Genomic DNA, 22,764 nt, shown 5'->3' with positions numbered 1-22,764 from the left:
GAAAAGGCAAAAGCGAAGGAGGTTTACACGCAAAGGCAGCATTAACGTAATGATCAGGAAAGGAAATTCGGAGAGAAAAAGAAGAATGAGACTAGAAATATTTTCTGACCTTTTCGGCTTGGGAGGCTACGATTTGTTGCATATTGTCTAAGTGAGTGAGGTAACCACGAAACTTAATTGCAACTTCTCCTGATTTTGCCCCAACGAGATTGAATAGAAATTCTTGATCGTGCGCTTTCGTCGTTTGCCTCTTTGATACAGTACTCCAAAACCCGGTCCCAAAAACTATTATTTGATGATGTTTGTAAATTGTTGTCGACTGTGGTGGGATCTTGGCCTTTGGTCACGCTCAATCAAGCATTACAAATCGCTGCATCTTGGTTATTTGTTCCCACGTTTTACTGAGTTTTGTGTTGTTTCTTCCATTTTTCTTTCTTTCTTTTTGTTAATGAGGGAGCGTGTCGTCGTGTATGTTGCAGCTACATAGATAGCCTATATTGTGCATAGCGTTTTAAGCATTTTCTTTTCTTTCTTATATATAAGTATGTAGCATATATTCAACATTGGTTTTTCCTTAACAATGAAAAAAAATTTAGTTTCAAAAAAGTAAAAAGGTAACCATCAAGGGTCGTAGTGTAGTGGTAAGGACGTCTTTAGTAGGTCTGTTCTATCCATCTTTTTAAGGTTTGATAGTCAGTAAAAGATTAATTCAGACCCTTTCTATATAGTTGAAGAGGCTAGGGGACATGAAGTACGCTGACTAAATTCTTTTCTTTTTTTTTTGTTACTAGCAAGAAAAGAAGGGTAAATTTGTGATTAGATGTTGGAAAGTCAACAAGTCTATTTCAAATGCTAAAATTTGACAACTAAAAATGAATGATTATGCCAATTATTGAATATTGTCTACTAAAAAAAGCTACAAACGATAAGCAATGTCACTCCTTGTGAAAAATGACATGTCGTAAAACACGTGAAGAACAGCGGACTTTTAATTGAATGTGGGTTGCTGGGCACTGGGCGTGTCGTTTTGATCCTCCTTGCGCGCGTTAGCATCGAATTCTGAAAGACCAATTGCTTGCAATAGGGCATGTCCTCTTTCATAAACGACAGCAAACTCTGGTATTAAGGCGGCACGTCGTTTTACTTTATAGTTCCCCTATTCAAAAAGATAGCAAACTATTAAAGTACTAATCTTATCTAAGAACGTAGGCATGTCGTTCCAACATAAAAGATAGCAAATCCCGAAAAACGACAAGTATTTCTCTTCTGAAAACAACATCAAAACTTTGGACACAGGAGAAAACAAACTCGAAATGAAAGACAAATATCGCATAACTTAAAACGCAGCAAGTTCTTTTATGTATACAAAAGAAAAACTTGAACCACAGCAATGACGTGATTTTTTATAAAAACTTTTTACTATAAAAAAAAAGGTTAGATATAACTTTTTGTGATAACATTTTACTGTAGTAAATTTAAATTAAAACTCAAATTGAAAAACTGAACGAGCCCGAATCGACATTTTTAAACCAAAGTAGACTTCCGAACAAAAATGGTATGTGATTTTTTTTTTTTTTGAAATAAAAAAAGGGCACGTGGTTTCGTAGGCATAAAAGATGCGATACTTCAAAATAAGAAACTAGCTCTATTCCGTCACGCTCAAGTTATTGCCAAAGCAAACAGATGATATTGAATATTGATTATTGAATAAGTTATTATTATTATTTTTGAATGTAACAACTCACTGAGTCTTATTAGTTGAAAAATGTGGAGGTCTTTAAAAAAAAGAAAAAAAAAAAGAGACTCATTCAAGACTGATGTCTCACCTATAGTACTACTCTTGACTTTTTGTGTTAATAGTAAAATATCTGAGTCTCACATTATCTAAATATAAATATTAGCACAACCATATAAGAATATTGAATCATCTCACTTAAACATGTTAACTTTTTAAGATACAAATTCAATATCTTATAAACTACAATTCTTCTCCCTCACTTTCTTCTCATTTCTCTTAAAACTCTATATTTTGGAGAGTGAATTTCGGTTTTTTTTTTTTCTCAATGTTCCTTTGCGCCCCCCTCATCTTTTTTTTTTTTTCCTTCAATGTTCCTTAATTGACTTTTTGTGTTAATAGTAATATATCTAAGTCTCATATCATCTAAACATAAATACAACTACAACTATATAAAGACATTAAATCACCTCACTTAAACAGGTTAACTTTTTAAGATGCAAATTCAATACCTTATAAACTGTAATCTTCTCCCTCACTTTCTTCCCATCTCTCCTAAAACTCTATATTTTGGAGAGTGATTTTTTTTTTCTTTCTCAATGTTCCTTTGCGCCCCATGTGACGACCCTCTTTTGAGGCTGCCACTGTTACTAACTTTTTAACTTGTACTTACTGGGGTTTCTTAAAATTTGCGGAACATTTTTTTTTTTAATATAAGAAATAATACTTTCATAATTTGTAACAATAATTTCAAATAAGTGAATCACTAAATTTCTAAAAGCTTTTCTTAATTTCAGTTAAGATAAAACGTTCTAAAAATATCTTTCAAACAGAGCAGCATTTGAACTCTTATTTCAAATGCTCTTTAAAAGCCTTTCTAAAACTAGCCAATTCAATCGGGCCATTTAATTTTGACTTTAAAACGGATTTCGTGAGAAATCTTAAATTAAAGTACATCTTAAAGCCCTTTTAAAATCAATCATTTAAATCGTCATGTTTAAAATTTATTTATTTGTTGCATGCTCTGTTGCAACGTTCTAAAACTTAAATACTCAAAATGAGGGTTGTTAGCTACAACCTCAGTTTCCTTAACATACATATGTACCTATACTTTTTAAACATACATGCTTGAAACCTTTAAATCATATATACATATACATGATTTTTCTTAAACTTACTGCGGAAGATAACTGCGTGAGCGGTATCCATTCCCATCTCCACCTGTTTCAATTCTAGGAATAGAAATGGTATACCTAGCAATGCATTTTTTTGTAATGAAAATAAGGTAAAGAGTCCGGTTTTGAATAAAAGCAAAATAAATCAAAATAATATAATTAGATTAAAGTTCTTTCTTTGGCCTAATTATCGATTAGAAGATTTCGCTTGTATGAATCGCTATTGGTTTGATACCAATAATGGCAGTCGTTTCAGTATGGTAAGGATACATATGTATCCGCAATTTAAAAATGAACTTAAGCGTGTACTGAAAAAAAGTGAAATACGGATTGATTTTATTTCCCGTACTATATTGCATATATGAAGACAAATAGATGCACACCTATATTGTTTTCTATTCCATTATGATACACGATACTAATTTAATGACATATCAATATCTAGAAATAATGCAAAAATCTTCTTAGTTTATTTTTAAATTTTAGATATAATTTTTTATCTTTTGTGAGTGCAGACAACTATCTTTTTGTTTACCTATTCGAATACAATTTTCAAATTGGAAATTATTCACAAAATTAAGATTATTCACAAAATTAAGATTATTGTATTGTGTATGCCAAATAAAAAAAAAAAAATGAATAACATTATTATTATTGATCAATAAAAAAATCTAGCAAAGCAATAAGGGCCGGTGGGGGGGAAGATTTCATTTTATGATAAAAAAGTCATTCATCTCGGTTATTTCACACGAAGAAAAAGAAAAAAACAGGGGGTCTGTTACATTTCAAATACTAAGCCTCACTAATAGGATACGAAAACTTTCTTCACATTTGGAATTGCACAGAAAAGACTATTTATCTCAGAGAGGCCTCCGTAAAATTTTGGGAAAACGCCAAAGGATGCTGTCTTATTTGTCAAAGAACAATAGAATACGTTATAAAGAATTAATTAATCAGTTAGATATTCGGGAATCAAAAATGCGTTAATTTGAATTTGAGGAAGCGTTTTGAATTATTGAATTATTTGATTTATTAGATCTTGATTTTTTTTTATTTTAATGAACTTATTTTCGCTTTTCAGTAATTCATGAAAGAATCAATCGAGGAAAAAGAAAAACCTATGAATATACCAGCTCCAAGAAAAGACCTCATGATAGTAAATATGGGTCCCCACCACCCATCAATGCATGGTGTTCTTCGACTCATCGTTACTCTCGATGGTGAAGATGTTATTGACTGTGAACCAATATTAGGCTATTTACACCGAGGAATGGAAAAAATTGCGGAAAACCGAACAATTATACAATATCTGCCTTATGTAACGCGTTGGGATTATTTAGCTACTATGTTCACAGAAGCAATAACCATAAATGGACCGGAGTTGTTGGGAAATATCCAAGTGCCTAAAAGAGCCAGCTATATCAGAGCAATTATGTTGGAGTTGAGCCGTATAGCTTCTCATCTCGGCCTCTAAAGGCCCCGTTTGGCTGAAAGCCGTAGCTGCTGTTTTTCTTGAAACTGTTTTAGTCAAAAACTGTGCCGTTTCGGGAATCTGTGTTTTAGTACCTCTTAGGGTCGGATTTTGAAAATCTTTTCTTCATCAAATTTCTTCATCTCGTCGAAATATAAAATTGTCACTTTTGTGAAAAATCGAGATTCAGCTTCTAAGGGTCCCGTTTGGCTGAACCAGTGGCTGCCAGTTTTTTTTTCGAAACTGTGTTGGACAGCTTGTCCGTTTTTGCCAAATGGCTTCAAACTTGGTTTTAGAGTTAAAATTAGGTTTTGTCATAGTAACCGAAAATGTTCAAAACATCCAGGGCTATAAGTTCAAGCTTTAAAACATTAAAAACTCTCGCTCTATGGTCCTCATTTTCGCGGTCAAAGTCACCGGAAAATTTTTCCTCTAATCCGAAAATAAGCAACTTAGATTAAGCATAAACATACCACATCAAACTAAGCTCAAAACTCACAAAACCAACATAAAACTCACACACTCTTATTACAATCTTATCTCTTCAAGAACCACAAATTTACATCCATAAATCCAAGCTTAAAGTTGGCTAGAAATTAATGGAGGGGAGTTTAAGAACTTACCCTTGAAGAATTCTCTCTTTCTCTTGAAAAACCCTTGAACTCCTCTAGGATTGTTAATGGCTTGAAACTATAAGAGTATAAGGAAATTTGAGAAGAATATTTTTCTATTTCAAACTTTCCCAAAACATGAAAAAGAGAGGATTTAGAGTTTCTTTACCCTTAGAGGAATGCTTGACTAGTCTCCTCCTAGAATCCCTTGATCTCCTTCTTCTTCTTCTATGGTGTGCTAGTGGCTCAAGATTTGGAGAGTGGGAGAAAATATTTGAGAGGAAATGGAGAGTGTGTGGCCGGATTTTTGAGTGGGGAAAAAGCTAGGAGAAAAAAAATGAAGCTTATCCTATGTTGGTTCCTTTTATAGGCACTTGGAAATTATTTTTTTTAACACCAATTCCACTCCATCATTCAACCAAATTTTTGGTTCAAATCCCCCTTTCTTGGCCGGTTTTGGAAGGAGAAAAGAAGAAGCAACTTTGCCATTAATTCCCCTTCAACCACTAACATCACATCACCTTAACATAAAGTCCTCTAGCACACTCCACTAGCCAAAGGTTTGGCTCTATTTTTTCATGCATGGCCGGCCAAGTGGAGGAAGAGAGAGAAAAAATCTCACCTACCCCATTGTACTCTTGTCCACTTTCTTAAGTTTTCCTTAGAAACTGATAAAAATTATACTGACTATAAGAGAGTAACTTAGCTGACAGGAATTCGTTTCCATTTCTGACGGTTCCTTTTTCTACTGCTTATTTACAGTTAAATGTTAAATCCTTGACTGCTTTGGATATCACATTAAATTCTTATTCGCGTAATATCTTGAACTGTTTACAGTCTTGAAATTAATTCTAGACTGAACAAATTCTAAATTTAACTTTCCTGCGTTAATTTTCAGAAATGTCGTTGTTTCTGACGATGTCAACTCCCGAGTTCACATTGTACCCTTCTACTATGGGTATTTATCTTCTGACTTTAACCTAGCTGTCTGGCAATTAAGGATTTTCTCTTCTTTTAAAATGTCAGTGCGTTTTTTTTATACGCTGCTAACATCACGCTGTGTTTGGAGATTCTTGAAATTAAGATTCTCAAACTATACTTGTACTGAAAATTATTCCGCCTTAAAGTACGACGAGAATTTATCGATCGAATTTACTTGATCGAAAACATGAACTTAACATGAAATCTGCTACAGAATTTAGGAATACATATATTGATTCCATAAATCCTTCAGTCACATAATATTTTCTAGGAAAATCCTTGACTTAAATAAATAAATTGTATTATTTAAAGTCTGAAATTTTCTCAGTCATTACACCCCACCCCCCTCCCTTTCTTCTTCTTTTTATTTTTATTAATTTTCTTTTATAGAAACTTTTGTTCATACAAAATGTAGACCAGAGGGCCCATGTGTTCAATTAAATCCTACAATGTTTGGATCGAGTCTCATCACTGCAAGCATATGGGGACTAGCCTAAAATAACCCCTCTTTTTAATTTCTCATGCATTACTGCTTTTGGCAACGGTGCAAAAGGTTAGTGCTAATTGTACCCAAATTTCACTTATTAAAATCCATTGAGAAAAGATTCATTTATCATTTATTAAAACTCGTTTCTCAAATTATGCCGCTCTTTCTTCTTGGATTTTAGCCAAGCAAAATCAGCCAGCAAACACTAGTGGCCTAGGTCATAGTAATACTACATATAAAACAAATTATGAATTGAGAGCACAAATTTTTTTTTTTTTTTTTTTTGTTAAGTTTACCTATTAACAAAAGTAATTGAAAATGGATTCTCTTAAATAAATGAAAAAAGGTAATCGAATATGGAAATATTAAAATGTAGTACATTTTTGGCCTTTTTTCGCTTGAAAAAGTGAAACATGCTCCTTCAACAAAATAAATAAATAAAACGCAAAATAACATCCGTACTTATCCGCCGAGCCTGCTCCCGTCCCATGCTCCTGACATTTGTACAATTTCAACTAACTGAACAAAAAATCATAAGAAAAGAAAGGAAAAGAAAAAAAAAAAAAAAAAAAAAAAAAAAACTGAATTGAAATAAGAATTAGGATTACTAATGTATTTATAGAGAATGAAATCTTAATTCTTTTTTAAAAAGAAGATAAACATAAATTAATTTAAAATAACAAAAAATTAAACATAATCTTAAATTGAATTGAAATAATAAAATAATTCTAAGTTAAAAATTTAAAGCGAACTATTTCTAATTATAAATCAAACCGTTAAAAAAAGTTAATCTAAAGATCAAAGTAGCTTAAAAAAAAAAAAAACTAGTTCCAATTATAAATAAACAGATATTTCAGTGATTAGAACGTCGTCTCTCTCGAGTCTAGGCTGCATATTTCTTCGTTTACACAGCGAGGTATGACCTTGCAACGACTCTGTTCTCTTCTCTTGCTTGCTTGCCAAGAAATCGTAAAGATGTTTGAGAAATTCTGGAAACAGAAGGCGTTCTCTTCTTTCACAGTCATACTAGTCATAGTTTTGTCTATAACAACTTCTTAGACTTTGTTTCTCTTTTCTTTTTTTTAGTGTGTAATTTGATATTTGGGTTTGTCTGTCGTCTTTGAAAGCGCAACAACCCCTTGAATGATATATTCTTCTTGGTCATGGCATGTTCAAATGGTTTTTGACTCCTCACTTTTTTTCCTTTTTTATTTTATTAGAATTATTATTATTATTTTGTGTTTGTTTTGAGTCTGATGTTTCATTAAAATAATAAAAAAATAAAAAAATAGAAACTTCCATACTGTTCTTGTTCAGACCCTTTCCATTACAGTATGTTATCTCATAAAATAAAAAATAAAAAATAAAAAATTAACCCAACGATTCTGTTCAAACCCATTACCAAACAGATTCTTAATATTTAATTTTCATTTAATTAAGAATTTATATTGTTTTAGAAATAGGGTTATGTTCCCATTATCATTTTTTTTTTTTCAGTTGTAGTTTTAGTTCTCTCTTTTGTTATTTGATTTGATGACAATGGTTGGTAAATAAATATTGATATTCGTGGTTTTCCTCTGAGTTGTTATTATTTTCTCTTTTACTTCCTTGTGGTTTTATTTTTCTCTTCAGTGCTTCTCTATTTCGATTTTGTCCTTCTCTCACTATTAAGAGTTGCGTTATGGTTTTTACCATTTATTATGTTTTAAGTGCGAGGAAATAAACCCCTTTATATATTTATTTACGAAAACAACGGATTTTAGTTTTCCATGAGAATAGCAAAAAAATGTTTCCTGTGTGACAGCATTAACATGAGAATCAATTGTTGTGACCGCAAAGTTCCATCTTCTATTAGAGGTTTTTGTTTTAATTTTTCTCTGTGATCATTGGGTTTTGTTTATATTTGACAAGAGATGTTTTGTTTTAGAAACTGTGGAAATAGTAATTCATCAATACCATCTGATTGGCTACAAAGAGTTGGAAAATGGGACAATCACTTGGTTGCATTCAAGTGAAGCAGTCGACAGTGGCAATGGAGGAGCGTTTCGGGAAGTTCGAAGATGTGCTTGAGCCTGGCTGCCACTGCGTGCCTTGGTGCCTTGGATACAAGGCAAACGGAGTTCTCTCCTTGCGTGTGAAACAACTCGACGTCCGCTGCGAGACCAAGACCAAGGTTTTTCTGCCTCTTTCAGTTTCATTTTTATGGAACTCTGAATTTTTCCCTTTATGTTTAAAGATTAGCTAGGATATGAAATGTGACTTAACATTGTTTAAGTTGCCCGGTAGATATGTGCCATAGGGATTCATTTCATGTAGCACTGAAATTCCTTTTCCTTGATGTTAGTAGTTTACAACATGTAATTTGATGTTAGGAGATTATCAGGTCTGATTTAGTGTTGAGTTTGTAGGATAACGTCTTTGTTAACGTGGTTGCTTCTATCCAATACCGCTCCTTGCCAGAAAAAGCATCAGATGCTTACTATAAGCTCTCAAATGCCAACTCACAGATCCAAGCCTATGTTTTTGATGGTATGTGTTAGCGTGTTTTTTGGCGCTATGAAATTGTAGATCGAAGACAACATTTGTAAAAACAGAGAAAAGACTTTGCTTACTAGATTTATGGTAAGATCAATTGCTTGACATGATCAACTTTTATTGTTTTTCAGTTATCAGAGCTAGTGTCCCCAAATTGGAATTGGATGCTGTATTCGCACAGAAAAGTCATTTAGCAAAATCTGTGGAAGAGGAGCTTGAGAAGGTAACACATTTACAGTAGAGATAAATTGCTATCAGTTTATTTTGAGACCTCGTAATCTAACCAATTTTGTATTACAGGCCCTGTCTACTTATGGTTTTGAAATAGTCCAGACCCTCATTGTGGATATAGCGCCTGATGCTCATGTGAAGAGATCTATGAACGACATTAATGCAGGTGAACAGATTAGATGCCTTGACCTTTTAGGAATGGAGATTTATTTTGATTGGTGAAGTAACAACTAGACGGTACATGATTGCTCTGTTTTGCTTTCTAATTTCCAAAGTGCTCTTGGGTCCTGAAAATATTTTTGTCTTGGTTTTGGATTTTTAGTTTGTTTATTGCGGTTTGCCATTTGTTATGACAGCTGCTAGGCAGAGGTTGGCAGCAAATGAGAAGGCTGAAGCAGAGAAAGTATTGCAGATCAAGAAAGCCGAGGCAGAAGCGGAATCCAAATACCTGGCGGGGCTCGGCATAGCTCGTCAGCGTCAGGCCATTGTTGATGGACTGAGGAACAGCGTGCTTAACTTCTCTGAGACTGTTCCTGGAACATCAGCCAAGGATGTCATGGACATGGTGCTGGTGACTCAGTACTTTGATACCATGAAAGACATTGGAGCATCCTCAAAGTCATCTTCTGTCTTCATCCCGCACGGGCCTGGTGCAGTGAAGGACATTGCTTCGCAGATTCGAGAGGGTCTTCTTCAAGGCAATGCCTGCTAAAAATTAGCGTGGAAAAGCTTTTGACGGACTAAATTAGCGTGGGGTCTTTTTCTGCAAGTGGATTGAACTTGGTTGCTCCTGTTTCCTAGAAAGTGGAAAGTTTTTCTGCTACGTGCGTCGCAAAACTCACTAGGTGAATGCTGTTTTTCAGTTGGATGCCATTTGGTACTCAAAATGATTTTTAATTCAAATTTATGGATAAGATCATTGAGTTTGGCATTTCTTCCGTGGAATAATTATCTGCGTATATATGTTTCAAGTCCATGGTAAGAAATTGTTTTTTCTAGAAGTTTTAAAAAGTCCAAAGAAAAAGTCATAAAGCTAAATAACATTTTCCCGGATATTCATATATTTTGGCTGAACTCTTTCTTGCCGCAATGGTGTACCTGAATAAAAATAAGATAAAATAAGACAGTAAATAAAAATCGAACCAGATATGGGAAATCGAAAAGCCAAAAAATGGTAGGATTCTGAAAAACTAGGATTTTCATGATTTTTGCCATAGAAAATAAGCAAACAATTGAACGTACTAATCATTTGTCTACTTCTATTGTCTACTTTTGGTTTGCTAAGTGACTATTTTGCTACGAAGTGGTGACAAATGAAATTAAGAATATTGTATTTGATGCGAAGTTTCACCTTGTGGAAATCGTACCATTACCTAATAAAACTAGGGAGTATTTTAGGTCTCCTTCGTTTCGTTCTTTCGAATTAATCTCTACCTCATGTCAATCGCTATTGATTAACTGTCGCGAGGAGTCTTTTTTTTTTTTTAATTTTATTTTTAAAGGGATTAAAGAATGTTATATCAACACATTCGACTTCTACATTTATATCAAGGATACGAATATTGTGGGGGTAGGGCGATGATGGCTTGAATTTTCTTAGAATCTGCTCCGAGAGGTTGATTGATACTGATGTATTGGTTTACTAGTTCTCCCAAAAGCTTAAGCGTAAGGTAGCCAACAATACCTTTATAATTATTACCAGTCTAGTTATTACATATAAAAATTAGGAGATTGTCATTATAGGATTAGAGGAATGAATAACTGGTAGATTTTTATTTTTGAACTGTTAATCTATATCAAAATTTATATATTCTGTATACTCTTTATATATATATTTTAATGTGATTTTAACTATATTCAATAGTTAGAAATGTGCACAATCTATAGAAGGCCTCACAGGACTCTAAAACTCCAAGATAGTATTAAGCTTAACTGAATTTTTCTTTTTCTTTTTTTTTTGGTTTTTTGGTTTTTTTTTTTTTTTTGGTTTTATTTTTTTAGTTTTTATTATATTTATTTATTTATTTATTTTAAGGTTTCTCTGTCATCCATGTTTTAAATACCTCTTGTCAAACTCATTACTCTACACAGTCTTGTTGGTAACTTCGGTCCCGTTCACTTCGTTAATTCGAGTTTTTCTACAGTAAAAAGCTCTCACAAACAATCACATCTAACTTTTTTGCTACAGTAAAAAGCTCTCACATAAAATCACATCTCAACTCGAATTCTAAACTTGAATCAGCGAAGTGAACGAGGCCTTCATCTCTCTGATATCTTGAAACTTTGTTGGTCTCTCTCTCTCTCTTATTCTGGAACGGATGTAATTCTGTTTGTCCAAAGTTCTAAATCTTGGACAACTAAGCATATGTTGTTTTACTGATTTTATTGATTAGTATATGCGCTATCCAGACTTTACTACTGATTTTATTGATTAGTATATGCGCTATAAAAAAAAAAAAAAAAAAAAAAAAAAAAAAAAAAAAAAAAAAAAAAAAAAAACTTTTACGACCACTTTTTTAGGGGACTTTTGTGACCTCTTTTAGTAGCATGGAGAATATATAGAAAATATTTGATTTTGGTTCAATTTTTCTTCAGTCACTAACTAATCTGATATGTACTTTTGGATTTATTTAGGGTGGAGATCAGGTAAAAATGGGCAATCTATTCTTCTGCTGTGTACAAGTCGAGCAATCTTTCAGTTGCAATCAAAGAGAGATTTGGGAAGTTCAATGATGTGCTTGAGCCAGGATGTCATTGCCTACCATGGATTTTGGGATGCCAACTTGCTGGCCGTCTCTCGCTCCGGTTGCAGCAGTTAGACGTCCCTTGCGAAACCAAAACAAAGGCTTGTCTATCAACCATGTAAAAACTTAAAAAAAAAAAAAAAAAAAAAAAAAAAAAAGTCCCAAGAATGGGACAATCAATTTACAAGAAAGCCAAATTTAGTAACAATTCTGAACTGAATATTACGCATGATATCTGCTCCTGATAATTCTGGTGTAGGATAACGTTTGTCAACGTCGTTGCATCGGTACAATACCGTGTCCTCATCGACAAGGCGAATGATGCTTTCTACAAACTTAGAATGAAATTGTTCAATGATCAGAGCATGTGTCCCAAAGCTAGATTTGGATGATGTCTTTGAGTGAAAGAATGAAATTGCAAGCTGTGGAAGAGGAGCTTGAAAAGGAATTAGTAGTCAAATGAAAGAGTCGAACTATTTCTACAAGCCACAAGTGTCGGGATTTTTAATGATGTTTTTTTTTTTTTTTTGGAGTAACAGGCTATGTCTGCATATGGTTATGAAATTGTTCAAAAACACACCTTTGATATTGAACCAGATGTGCATGTAAAGCTATCCATAAATGAAATCAATGCTGGTGAGAGAAGTTCTTTGGTCTTATAGAAATGATAGAAATTTCTTCCAACTACATTCTTATTATGATCTGATAAGGAACTTGTTAAAACTAGTCGAGACTCAGATTTCTTTTTTTTTTTTGGCAGCTGCAAGGTTGAGGGTGGAAACTAATGAGAGCAGAAGCCGAAAAGATATACAGATTAAGTGAGCAGAGGACGAGGCAAGATCCAAGTATCTCTCTGGTGTGGGCATTGCTCAGCAGTGCCAGGCAATTGTTGGTCTGAAAGAGAGCCTGCTCGGCTTCTCAGTCAACATGCCAGGAACCACTGCCAAAGATGCGTTTGACATGGTTCTCCTCACACAGTACTTCGATACCATGAAGGAAATTGGCGGTTCCTCCAAGTCCTCGGCGGTGTTTATCCTCCACGGACCAGGCGCTGTGCATGACATTGCCACGCAGATTTGAGATGGGGTGCTTCAAGCTTCCTCAGCCACTCATCAGCATTTGTAAAGTGGCACCAGGTTGACCTTGGGCGCTGAGCAAGCTCCTGAATAAAGCCATTTGTGATTGCTTATAAAGTTGGTTTAGTTTGCCTATAAAATTATGAAACTTTCGCTTGTAGATGAAATCCTATCACTGCGTTACAAAAGGTCAGTTCGTGAAATATGTGCCAATACCATACCCAATGTGTCTCAGTGTATCAGAGTCCTATAAGAATACTCTTTTTTCTTGGTGGGATTGATCCCCAAAAAGATGAGGCTTGCATATTAGATAAGGAAATGAAGATAGACCCAAGCCAGTAATTTCTTATTCTAATCTTTGCTTCATTCATGACAGAATCAGCGAGCATTTCCGGGAATCATCGTGAATTCCCAACATTGATCAAATAATAACCTGCAGGAGCATTCATTATTTCAAAAAATAAAAATAAAAAAATAAAAAAAAAGAAAATTAAAGGGCATATGGAAAATTACCGAAGAGAATCATCAAAATTGGAACAGAAGTTCAACTCAGAACCCTCCATAACAGGTTTCACCACCCTCTTTAACAGTGGGCTGATAGGAGTGTAAAAACTCAAAAAGGTCTATGAAACCAAGTACATTTATTTTTACAACCAAAAAAAAAAAAAAAACCGCCAAGACAAATAAAATGTCACGACATTAAGCACTTGTTCCAGGAAAAAACAGAACCAACAATTGATATGGAAGATAAGTCAGTCTGAACTCTGAACAGAACAACTATACTATGCTCCTCGTTCCTAGCTTAATGCTCCCTGCCATAGTGACACTGACAGATTTCTCACTCATGGCTTGAGAGCCAAAGCCAATCCAACCTTGGCACTCTTTTCAATGGCCTTGGTGTCTACCTCCCCGGAGAGGGTGAAGAATGACTTTGGTCGCCACTCATGCTGAATAAGAGCATTAGCCTTGCCAAAGTTGTTCACTCGTGCCTTCACGGTGGTCAATGGATCTAATGCATGCTGGGTTCCAACAGTGATTGTGTTTTCGTTGGTTGAGAAGCTGTGGGTAACCTCAGCACCAACAGCTGTGTTTGTGAGGAGATTGACAGTATGATAATAGGACGCACTCAGGGTGTCACCTTTGTCATTTCTGTATCATCAAAAAACCTATCATTAAACTAAGCACCATGAAGGATATAATTGAAATTTGAGAAGCCAGAAACAGAACTAAACCCAGCAATATATGCACAACACACCAAAATATATAGAATTAAAATTGCAAACCATGGAAGTAATTCAATAACTAATCCAAAGGAGAGAATTAAGGTAGGCTATTCGATAATACATAACAGCTCAACGAGGCCATCTCATAATTTACTATATTTAACCAGCTACAAGCCTACGGCTGTACTTGGGGGTCGGCTGAACTACAAGCAAGGGCTCCATAACTCTGATGCTATCAAGAACGTAAAAGTTACAAGGAAAAATAACATTATCAGTGACTCACAGGGTGAGTGAAGCAATTAGGTCTGCATTGGAGAAGCTCAATCCAGCATTCAATTTGGTGAATTGCCCAGTTTTTGAGTCGAAAGAGACATCGGTGCCAAGTGCAACAACATTTGTTCCAAAAACACCGGAGAAGTTAACAACAGGGTTTGCTGTCAACCCAACACTGGTGGTTATCCCAGCATAGTCATGCAGATACTGGAGCTCCACCTGTTGAAACCCACTAATTAAATGGTAGTTTCACTAATTAACATAAATATAAATGGTCTTTCAAACAACATAACCCTTCCATCTGAATGAACAAAATTAAAAATAATCACTCATGATACAAAAAGAGAAAAAATCATTACACCAAGTTCACATATCACGTTGCTTACCTTGCCAGACCTTTGATCGGGAAGTCTGAAGCTTAAGATGGTTTTCAGCCCCGGAGCAGGTTCATCCACAGTAACAGTTGTAAAGAGCTGACAAAAGCACAGATATTCCGTAAAGAGATCAAAAGAGCAGAAAACATGAGAAGAATAATGATGAACAAAATAGGAAAATTTTCTTGTTTCATTTCCACCAGTTACACTTTTAGAAAGGTGATAGTATGATTTCACAATCATATAATGCTAACTAACATTACAAAAGGCAAGGTGAAAGTTGAACAAAGTTTTAACAGTCGATTGTATGTACTTAAATTACAAAGAAAACTGATTATTGGCATACTTTATAGGACCTACATAAGTTGACCAAGAATTTACTGATTTTATCTACAACCTGAGTAAAAAGCCTTTTCTTTAAAAAAAAAAAAAAGCAAAAATCTATTGGCAAACATGAAATGGAGAGAAGAATATATACAAGGAAAGTGAAAATTTTGGGTGCTTACATTGGAGTTTGTGTCGACTTTGATATCAGTTGTGATGTTCTTGTTCTTAAGCTGAGTGTTGACATCAGCCAAAAACAGGTCACCCTTCTTTGTCCCTGTGGATGTAATAGCCTACAGCAATGAAGACAATTATTGGTACTAGTGATACAAGGTCAAATTTTAGGGCATAAACATTGAACAGCATCACAATAATCAAACTATAATACAAAATCAACATAACGCATCCTCACATCCACAAAGCAAATTCATCATTACGCGAGAAACTTTTCACTATGTGGCATGTATGACATTAGCAACAACCACAGCAAGAAAACTCAAATTAGGTTAAAAAAAAAAAAAAAAAACTCCGATTATCTAAAACTGAGACATTTCGTCAATTACTACGAAAAGTGATTCTCGTATGCACGAAAATTTGTTTACATGACCAATTACGATATTGGAGAGAGTAGATTACGAATACAAGCAGAAAAACCTTACAACAAGCGAAAACCGAGCTCCGAGAAGTCAATACACAAGCGTAGATCTTATTACAGTAAGAGAAACGAAATGAAATGAACTCACCACTCCAGTGGGAGAGTAGGTAGTGATGGTGAACTTGTGGTCGCTCTGGTAATCCTTGTAGAGAAGATCTATCACCCAAAGAAGAGCAAAATTTTCAATTAACTCCAAATCGTAATCTGCCGATTAAGCAGCTAAGAACCCTAATACAGAAAAAATGGGATTCTAGAGAGAGAGAAAGAGAGAACCTCTGGCTTTTTTGCCGATGTCGGTGTAGAGCCCGGGACCCTTGCCCATGGTTATGCAGCAAAAACGGAAGATCGAAATGAAAGTGAAAAATGGGAATGAAAGAACAAGGAAGGGCTCTCTCTATTGCACGGGCAAAGCAAAAACGGGGGAAATGCCTTTGGCCAATATATATGCGGACCGAAAACCCTAATTTCAGCCTTATTTTTTCTTTTTTCTCTCTGGTGAGTCTTTTTCCTCTTTTTTTTGGGGAAAATTTATGAACCGTTGGATGTAGAATAAAGGACGATATTTTTATTGCTAACCGTTGATTTCTGTGGCTTGGGGAGCAATTTAAGGGATTTATAATTATTTCGTGTCTTTCTCTCTTTTTTCCTTTTTTATTTTTTCATGTTTAATGCATAATCACTTAACGGTGGCTTTGGCTACTTTCACCGCCTGGCTAGTGGCTAGAGCGATTACTACCCTGTCCATTTTTTTATTTAACTTATAATAAAAAAAAAAAACATAACATTTGAATTCTTTACGGTACTAAGCCCTCGTTCACTTCGTAGATTTGAGTTTCTAATTCGAGCTGAGATGTGATATTTTCTGAGAGCTTTTCACTGTAGCAGAAAAAGTTGATGTGACATTTTTTGAGAACTTTTTACTGTAGAAACTTAAAACTGAAAACTCGAATCGGTGAAATGAACGAGGCATAAGATTAGAAGAGGGTAATATTAGAAGATCATAATAAACTCGACGCTTACACATTGTTGACGGCAAAAAAAATATCAACATCGAAGAAACCCAATCTCTAGAGTGATATCTAATTTAATAAGATCAAAATACCATCAACAAATCAAAATGAAAATGAAAGAAAAGAGAAGACATAAGAATTTCATCTGGTTCGGCTCAAAATAGTCTACGTCCACTGTGGTTATTGAGTTTTTCATTGCATTTTTGAGGTTATACACTCGAACTCTCTCTCACATGCTCTCTTACATTCAAGCTTTCTCTTACATGCTCTCTTACATTCAAGGTAAGGAAGGAAAAAATAAAAGAAGTTTCTCTCAAAGCGAGGGTCTAAACCCCCTTCTCCGTTTCCGCTTCTCGTATTTATAAAGCCTTTCTCCCCGTGTAACCACCCCTCGTGGATGTAACCGTCAGTCGTGGGTGTAACCGTCCTACTCACGTCCACTATTTCCGCGTCTCTTGCTCTTCTCTTAGCACGTGGCTTATCACTCTTCCGTGGACATAACATCCTGCTTCCCTTGATGATAATATGCATATCATGGAATCGCTGACGTGGTGATTCTCTTATTTAACTAGGATTGCTGATGTAGTTTTCTTTTTTTTCCACATAATAAATTGAGTAAGGGGGTTAGGCTTATTTTAACTTGCCCTACTTCAACGAACTTGTCTTAGGGAGCTAACTCTCCGGAGATTGACCTCGAGGCATTAATCTCAACGTACCGACTTTAAGGTACCAAGATTAACATACCAACCTCAAAGTATTAAACCCAGAAGTACCGAGCTCAAGGTATCGTGCTTAGGGTGTTGAGCCTGAAGCATTTAACTTAGGACATTTGGCATGAGGCATTTAGCCTACAACATTTGACTTAGGGCATTTAGTTTATGGCATTTGGCCTGAGACATTTCTTCTCACTAACTTATATAGGGTCGCACATGTCACTTATCCAGCTTAAGTGCTTAACATATTAGGCTTAAATTACTTAGCTCGACATACCCAGCTCAAAGTATCAAGCTCAGGGTACTGATCTCAAAATACCAAGCTTAAAATATTGAGCTTAACATACCCAACTTAATTTGAGCTTCAAATTTTTAAGTAGTTTAAGTTAAACGTTACGTTAGACTTGTGATAAATTATGGTATAAAACATATTGATTAAATTTTCGTATTAGATCAAAAAAAAAATTTCTTTTTAGGATATTAACATTTTCTATCTTACCTAATAATTTTAGTAGGCGAATACAAAACTTCTTGCATAACGAAACGTCTTTTCTTTATTTCTTTTTTTTTTTATTAAAAAATTCTCGATGATTTATTTAATTAAAAAAATGCTCAATGATTGCAGGTGTCCTATAGGCAGAAGTCAGAAATTCCAGATGGCAAAATGGCTCACATTTTGAGAGGAGCTAAGCTCTTTGCTGACGGTTGCCAGAAAGGATGAATTTATTTTTGTCATTTATTTGAGAGCAAGTAACCCAGCAGAAATTACATCCTTTTACGTGGTAAATTCGTAGCAAAAATCCAGCATTGAGGAAAAGGCATTGCTTGAGAGTTGAGATGCGCTAATATTTAGGATCTATTTAATTTGTTAATTTAAATTAAAATGTAATTTTATGTGAGATCTTTTTATTATAGTAAAATAATTAAATGTGATTATTTTTAAAATTTTTTTACTATAATAAAATTTAAATTTTAAACTCGAATCGGTGAAATGAATAAGATCTTAATTGTACCCAGTATTTAACTGGAAGAACACTAATTACACAATTGATGAGTTATTATAAAGAAAAAGGGATTCATTAGATAAATCTCTATCACTGATCCCACTTACTCATCTAATAGGATCAATTTTTTTATGAGTAGTTGAATTCCATCTAATAGAGATGAATAGGAGTGCTCTAAAGTCATCTCATCGAACATTTGCCGTCCAATACATGGAACTTGTGAACAAACTTACCAATCTTGTTCCACGTTTCTCATATAATGTTTGTGGCTAAGAAAATCTGAGTTTACTTGTAAGTTTTAACCAGTCATCCCACTATTTATGTATTGCAGGGGTGTTCAAAAAATCGCGAAACCGCTCGATTCAAATTAAATCGTACCAAATCGTTAATTATGTTTAGATTATTTAGAGGTTTAGTCAATTTTTAATTTAATTTTTTTAGGCGGTTTGGTTTACGATTTGGACTCTTTAAACTGCCCAATAATCCAACCAAAAATATACATATATAATTTTTTAATTTTTAAAATATTTTTTATATTTATTTTAATTTTTATTGGCCATAATAAAGGTTTTACATTAATAAAATACACCATATCATATTTTTATTGGTTTGTATTAAAAGTTTAAATGGTTATACATTTGTTATTTTTAAGTTATATTATAAACTTGAATCTTATTTTTATTTTTATTGAATAACGATTTTATAATTTTTATGAATTATTAAAAATTTTTTTAGTCTTAAGCTTAAACCACCCAAATTAAATTGTCTAAAATGCTTATAAGTGATTTAGTTCAATTTGATTTTTGTCAAAAATATCATATTGCCGAAAAAAATTATTTTTGATTTGATTAGTAGTTTCTAAAAAAGACCGCTCAAACCGATCGCGAACACCCTTAATGTATTGGCTATCTAATTAGCTGATTCTAGTACAATTTTTTTTTTTTTTTTTTGTCTTCTGATCAGCATATAAGTCATATTACATCATCTCAAAAGAAATGAATAAATTGAATGAGACTCCCAAGTCCATCTACTACAACAATCTGACCATGTTTCTGGTCCTCCAATTATGTTGCAGAAAATTCTCTTCTGGTCCTAGTGTTATGTTGCTCAACTGGGGTAAACATTTTACAGTGCTAACATGAAGAAGTAGACCAATGCTATGGGCAAGGCAATTAGCATGCCAAAAATAACCCTGCAACCCAAAAAAAAAAAAAAAAAAAAAAAAAAAAAAAAAAAAAAAAAAACTAGATTTCAGAATCATGTTAAACCATGGAAAGAAGATTATTACATGAAGAAAAAGAAGGATAAAAGGGAATTCCTACCCAGTGCTCAAAATGTCTGGATATATGTTGTACTCTTTAGCAAAGACAAAAGGAACAATTCCCTGAGGAAGAGCTGCCTGCAGTGAACAAAATGCTGTATTTAGCTTATATATAAACATTGTTATTCTTTTTCTCAAATTAAAAGGTTAGTGGTTGCAGGCTTGGTGGTGAGGTTTAAATTCGAATCCCCTACCCTCAAATTCAGGAAAATATTAGAGGGTGGGAAAAAAAAAGGACATATCATGCTAATTTCGCGCCTTTTCTAGAGCGATAATCCTTTAGCTAATCAGTTTCTCTGTTTTTTTTTTTTTTTCGACTCGATATGAGACCTAGTGTTTAAATCCCCTTTCACACCGAAATTCAAAAAAAACAAAAAAAAATTAAGAGGAACAAAAAACTGGCATATCCCACTAATTCCGGATCTTTTGTAGGCTCACGAGCCCTTGCCTAATAAGATTTTTTTTTTAACTCCACTCAACTATTGAAGTAGTGAACCATTGCCACTTATCAGGCAAGTAGTTTGGGTTATTGTATAATCAAAACAAGTAAACTCAACGTGTTGATTTTTTTTTTTTTTGAATTGTTAATATTCCTATTTACACATGAAAGTCACATAATAATGATGCTAACTCAAAACATAATATATATGTGGTCACATGTCGTCTAATCCTAAATCGATACCTGACTCTGCTATAAGGTTAGAGTTCAAATCTCTCCACCCCATTTTTTTTTTTTTTTAATTTACCTGAACAATTGCCACTCTGAGTTGAGTCCCCCTTAGTCCAATGGCAAGCGAGGCAGCTGCCATTAGGAAAGGTCCCCCAATGAACTTCAGTCCCATGGCCAAAACCCCCATCCGGGTCCCACATGCTATTATGCTACTCCGTGAAGCCATGAAAAGACCTGCATATTAAGCCACACAATTAGCAAATTTCACGCCCCAAATGCTGTTGTTGCTATTCAAATTCTTAGTCCTCAAGGCAGGTAATTAGTTGTTGAAATGTTTGTTCATACCTAAGCTGAACATTGCCATGCCAAGTCCTCCACTTGAGAGTACTGTAATTGATTGGTCAACAATTGCTGGCAACTCCACTTTCCATCTACAACAGATTCAGAGTTCAAGAGTTCAGATCCATTGTTCTTAATAAAAACATCATTATTAATCAAAAACATAATCCTAAAAATTTTAACTTGCTTTTTGTTGGCTAACCTAAATTTTATGCATGCCCAAACAAGGCCAATGATAGTTGCATGGGTGTTGGGATTTCCTATAAGCTTCCTTCCAACAGTTAAGAGAATGAGCATTGTTTTGATTTTCCTTGGACTTGATGATCTGTTTCTTGCTTCCTCTACTTCCTCTTTGGGCTGTGACTCCTGAGGGGCCTCCATGTCCTCTTTCAACAGAAAAACCAACAACCTTGACTGGTGTCAAAATTTTATATAAAACTGGAAAAAGAAGATGTGTGATACATAAAGTCATATTATATCTATCAAATTTCATGTGGAGAGTGTGGTTGCAGACATCTAGCGGTAAATCTATATCTGACTCCACCTTAATGAGGTGTACAGTTCAAATCCCACAACTCAAGTTCAAGAAAAGAAAATTTCATGTAGAAAGTACCGTAAGTCTACATTAAAAAAACAAATTATGCTGCAAAGTGCAAACACACAATTTCAGATAAAACAAAGGGAAGAAAAAAAGGAAGAGAGAGAGTTGATGGTAAGAAACTGAACTTATTCAATTGCTTATGTTTAGGTAGTTAAAACAATAATCCATTAAGAGGGTTTTTTTTTTTTTTTTTTTTTTTTTCTTCATGATGTTCAACGTAAAGCCACGAGTTATGAATATGATTAAAATTTGTGAATTCAGAACCCCTACCTGTGGCTTCCGATGAGGGCGAGACAGAGGCGGCAGACTTGGCGGCGTTGAACTCATAAAGAAACAGTAACAAATTGTACCAGATTAAGCTTTGTAAGACAACTATCTGAGAAAGGAGCACAGCAGCTTGTTCACCATACATGGCCTTCAACAGAGGAATTCCCAGGATCAATGTGTTGGGAAGAATCGAGACGGAGAGACCGGTTATGACGAAATCCAAGCCTCCTTTGGAGGTGAATCTAGTCATCACTGTCAATGCTACAAAGGCAAGCAGCTTCTGAAGAAAGTCTGAGAGTATGAGCCTCAGGTTCATCTTGTAAGGATTGTTGTCAGACAGGATTTGGAAAGACAATAGAGGGATTGAGAATTTCGCAACAAACTTGTTTATGCCGGAACATTGATCTGGGGTGAAGATTTTCCACCATCTAACAGAAACATAAGCTAAAATCATGGCAACATATAAAGGGACAGTGGCTGTAACAACATGATAAACATCTCTTAAAGAAATCATGGTGAGTAACAAACTCTTTTTTTTTTTTTTTTTTTTCCTTTCTTTAGAGGAAAATATCTACTGCAAATATGAAATTTTCTTGGTATTATATATATCAAACTCCTTATATTCTTTCTTTGTAGGCTTTGTCACTCAGGAGGTGGGGGGGTTGGAAAAATGCCTGGTTTATAGAACTTAGAAGCTTCTTCAAAGCTTTTATTCTTATTCCAATTGAGAGAATGACCATAAGCTCTGATTGTTTGTGTCAGGATGCAATTGTAGCAATTGCCCTTTTTTATGTATAAAGTATTCTGATTTGCCATGTTGCCTACTTGCTAATGTATATTACTCGCAACTTTTTATGTGTATTTATCTCACTCGGTTGTCATGGTTAGGCATCAAAGACAGATATAGTCAGATCACAACTAGAGGAAACCTTAGTTCTTGATGA

General features: G+C 34.4%; 3 protein-coding genes and 1 pseudogene across 3 annotated transcripts; 2 read left to right on the top strand and 2 right to left on the bottom strand.

Annotated features, from left to right (window-relative positions):
* Nucleotides 1–8,436: 8,436 nt before the first annotated feature.
* LOC21385118 (hypersensitive-induced response protein 2) lies at nt 8,437–9,974 on the top strand. The gene is made up of 5 exons (XM_010089505.2): nt 8,437–8,633; nt 8,869–8,989; nt 9,127–9,218; nt 9,296–9,392; nt 9,583–9,974. The coding sequence occupies exons 1-5, from the start codon at nt 8,445–8,447 to the stop codon at nt 9,936–9,938; spliced, it is 855 nt and encodes a 284-aa protein (XP_010087807.1). The 5' UTR covers nt 8,437–8,444; the 3' UTR covers nt 9,939–9,974.
* Nucleotides 9,975–11,804: 1,830 nt separating this feature from the next.
* Nucleotides 11,805–13,467, top strand: LOC21385117 (annotated as a pseudogene).
* Nucleotides 13,468–13,577: 110 nt separating this feature from the next.
* On the bottom strand, nt 13,578–16,334 carry LOC21385116 (mitochondrial outer membrane protein porin of 34 kDa). Its single transcript, XM_010089503.2, has 6 exons — nt 16,169–16,334; nt 15,984–16,051; nt 15,423–15,533; nt 14,929–15,015; nt 14,553–14,761; nt 13,578–14,195 (listed from the first exon to the last, which is right to left on the bottom strand). The coding sequence occupies exons 1-6, from the start codon at nt 16,215–16,217 to the stop codon at nt 13,889–13,891; spliced, it is 831 nt and encodes a 276-aa protein (XP_010087805.1). The 5' UTR covers nt 16,218–16,334; the 3' UTR covers nt 13,578–13,888.
* Nucleotides 16,335–19,592: 3,258 nt separating this feature from the next.
* Nucleotides 19,593–22,385, bottom strand: LOC21385115 (auxin efflux carrier component 8). The gene is made up of 6 exons (XM_010089502.2): nt 21,824–22,385; nt 21,155–21,338; nt 20,959–21,044; nt 20,690–20,847; nt 19,945–20,021; nt 19,593–19,814 (listed from the first exon to the last, which is right to left on the bottom strand). Exons 1-6 carry the CDS (start codon nt 22,332–22,334, stop codon nt 19,748–19,750), a joined length of 1,083 nt encoding a protein of 360 aa, XP_010087804.1. The 5' UTR covers nt 22,335–22,385; the 3' UTR covers nt 19,593–19,747.
* Nucleotides 22,386–22,764: the final 379 nt, after the last annotated feature.

This window comes from Morus notabilis, unplaced genomic scaffold (assembly GCF_000414095.1).
Source record: "Morus notabilis unplaced genomic scaffold, ASM41409v2 Scaffold6033, whole genome shotgun sequence".
NCBI lineage: Eukaryota > Viridiplantae > Streptophyta > Magnoliopsida > Rosales > Moraceae > Morus > Morus notabilis.
Note: the sequence above shows the minus strand (reverse complement) of the source record. Positions and strands in the feature narration are given on the sequence as shown.